This window comes from Condylura cristata, unplaced genomic scaffold (assembly GCF_000260355.1).
Source record: "Condylura cristata isolate star-nosed mole 26May11 unplaced genomic scaffold, ConCri1.0 scaffold00036, whole genome shotgun sequence".
NCBI lineage: Eukaryota > Metazoa > Chordata > Mammalia > Eulipotyphla > Talpidae > Condylura > Condylura cristata.
Window position 1 is genome coordinate 15078540 of NW_004567137.1, and position 1024 is coordinate 15079563.

At 30.6% G+C, this 1024-nt stretch overlaps 1 protein-coding gene across 1 annotated transcript in view; it reads left to right on the forward strand.

Moving 5' to 3' along the window:
• Positions 1-1024, forward strand: part of LOC101635718 — a 49820-nt gene that overhangs the window by 39585 nt on the left and 9211 nt on the right. The window contains exon 11 of the mRNA XM_012732802.1: positions 286-375. Within this exon, the coding sequence (XP_012588256.1) occupies positions 286-375 (90 nt within the window). The remainder of the gene's footprint in view (positions 1-285; positions 376-1024) is intronic.

Sequence of the window (1024 nt, forward strand, 5' to 3'; positions counted from 1 at the left end):
AGTGTGAAAGAGTAGAGGATAAATTCACATATTCTGGTGTGAGAGTTGCAGCTTGGAATATGAATATGCCATTGTAATCTGAAACGAGATTCTGTTATTATTGGGTGTTGCCATCTATTACATTTACTGAAAACGCGATATAATTCCTGGCGGCCAGATTACAAGAGGAGATGAGGGTCTGGAATCCACCTCCCATGTGTGACTCTTGTGCAGGCTGGTCTCAGGTCTGCAAATGTCAACATTCGTCCCATTTCTTCTCAGTGTTTTCCATTTCTCTCCCTGCAGATTCGCCCTTAACTCCAGGGACGATTGTTGCTGACGACCTGGGGATCCTCTTGGTGCCCACAGTCGTAAAAATCATAGTTCTCATTGCTTGTAAGAAAAACTGAAATATTCCAGGGATGTTTAATGCTCTGAAAGAATGTCAGTGACTCTAAAGTTCCTAATATTTTATAAAATAGCTTTGATTTATTACATGTTTTTAAACAAAATAGATTGTTTTTTCAACATTTGTCCAAAGTATTAAATTTACAAGCATATATCTTGAAATGTTTATTTTAATAAGTATATTTATTGTATAAAATAGCACTGCAAAGTTTTCTTATGTTTTTAATAAATATATTATAAAACACACTGATTATCTAGAGGGTATGTGTATACAAATATATTCTGATTTTTACAATAACGTGATTTAGAGACAAAGGTCATATCAAAAAAAAATTAAGTCTTGAGATGTTAAAGTAAGTACTTTAATATGTGATGAATTAATTCCTTATATTTGAATTTACTCCTAATTTTCTATGATTTTAAATTTTTCTTTCTAATATCAATTTTATTTAAGGTTATTTAAAGCTAAAGCAATGAAATGAACTGAAATTTAGAAGCCACAATAAATACATGTATTCAGACCAATGAACTTTTATAAGGATTATTTAAATATTTTCTAGTTTCTATAAAGCTGAAGCAGAAATATTTGCCAACATTAATGACAAAAGGTAAATAATGATTTTCAAAATATCATTGT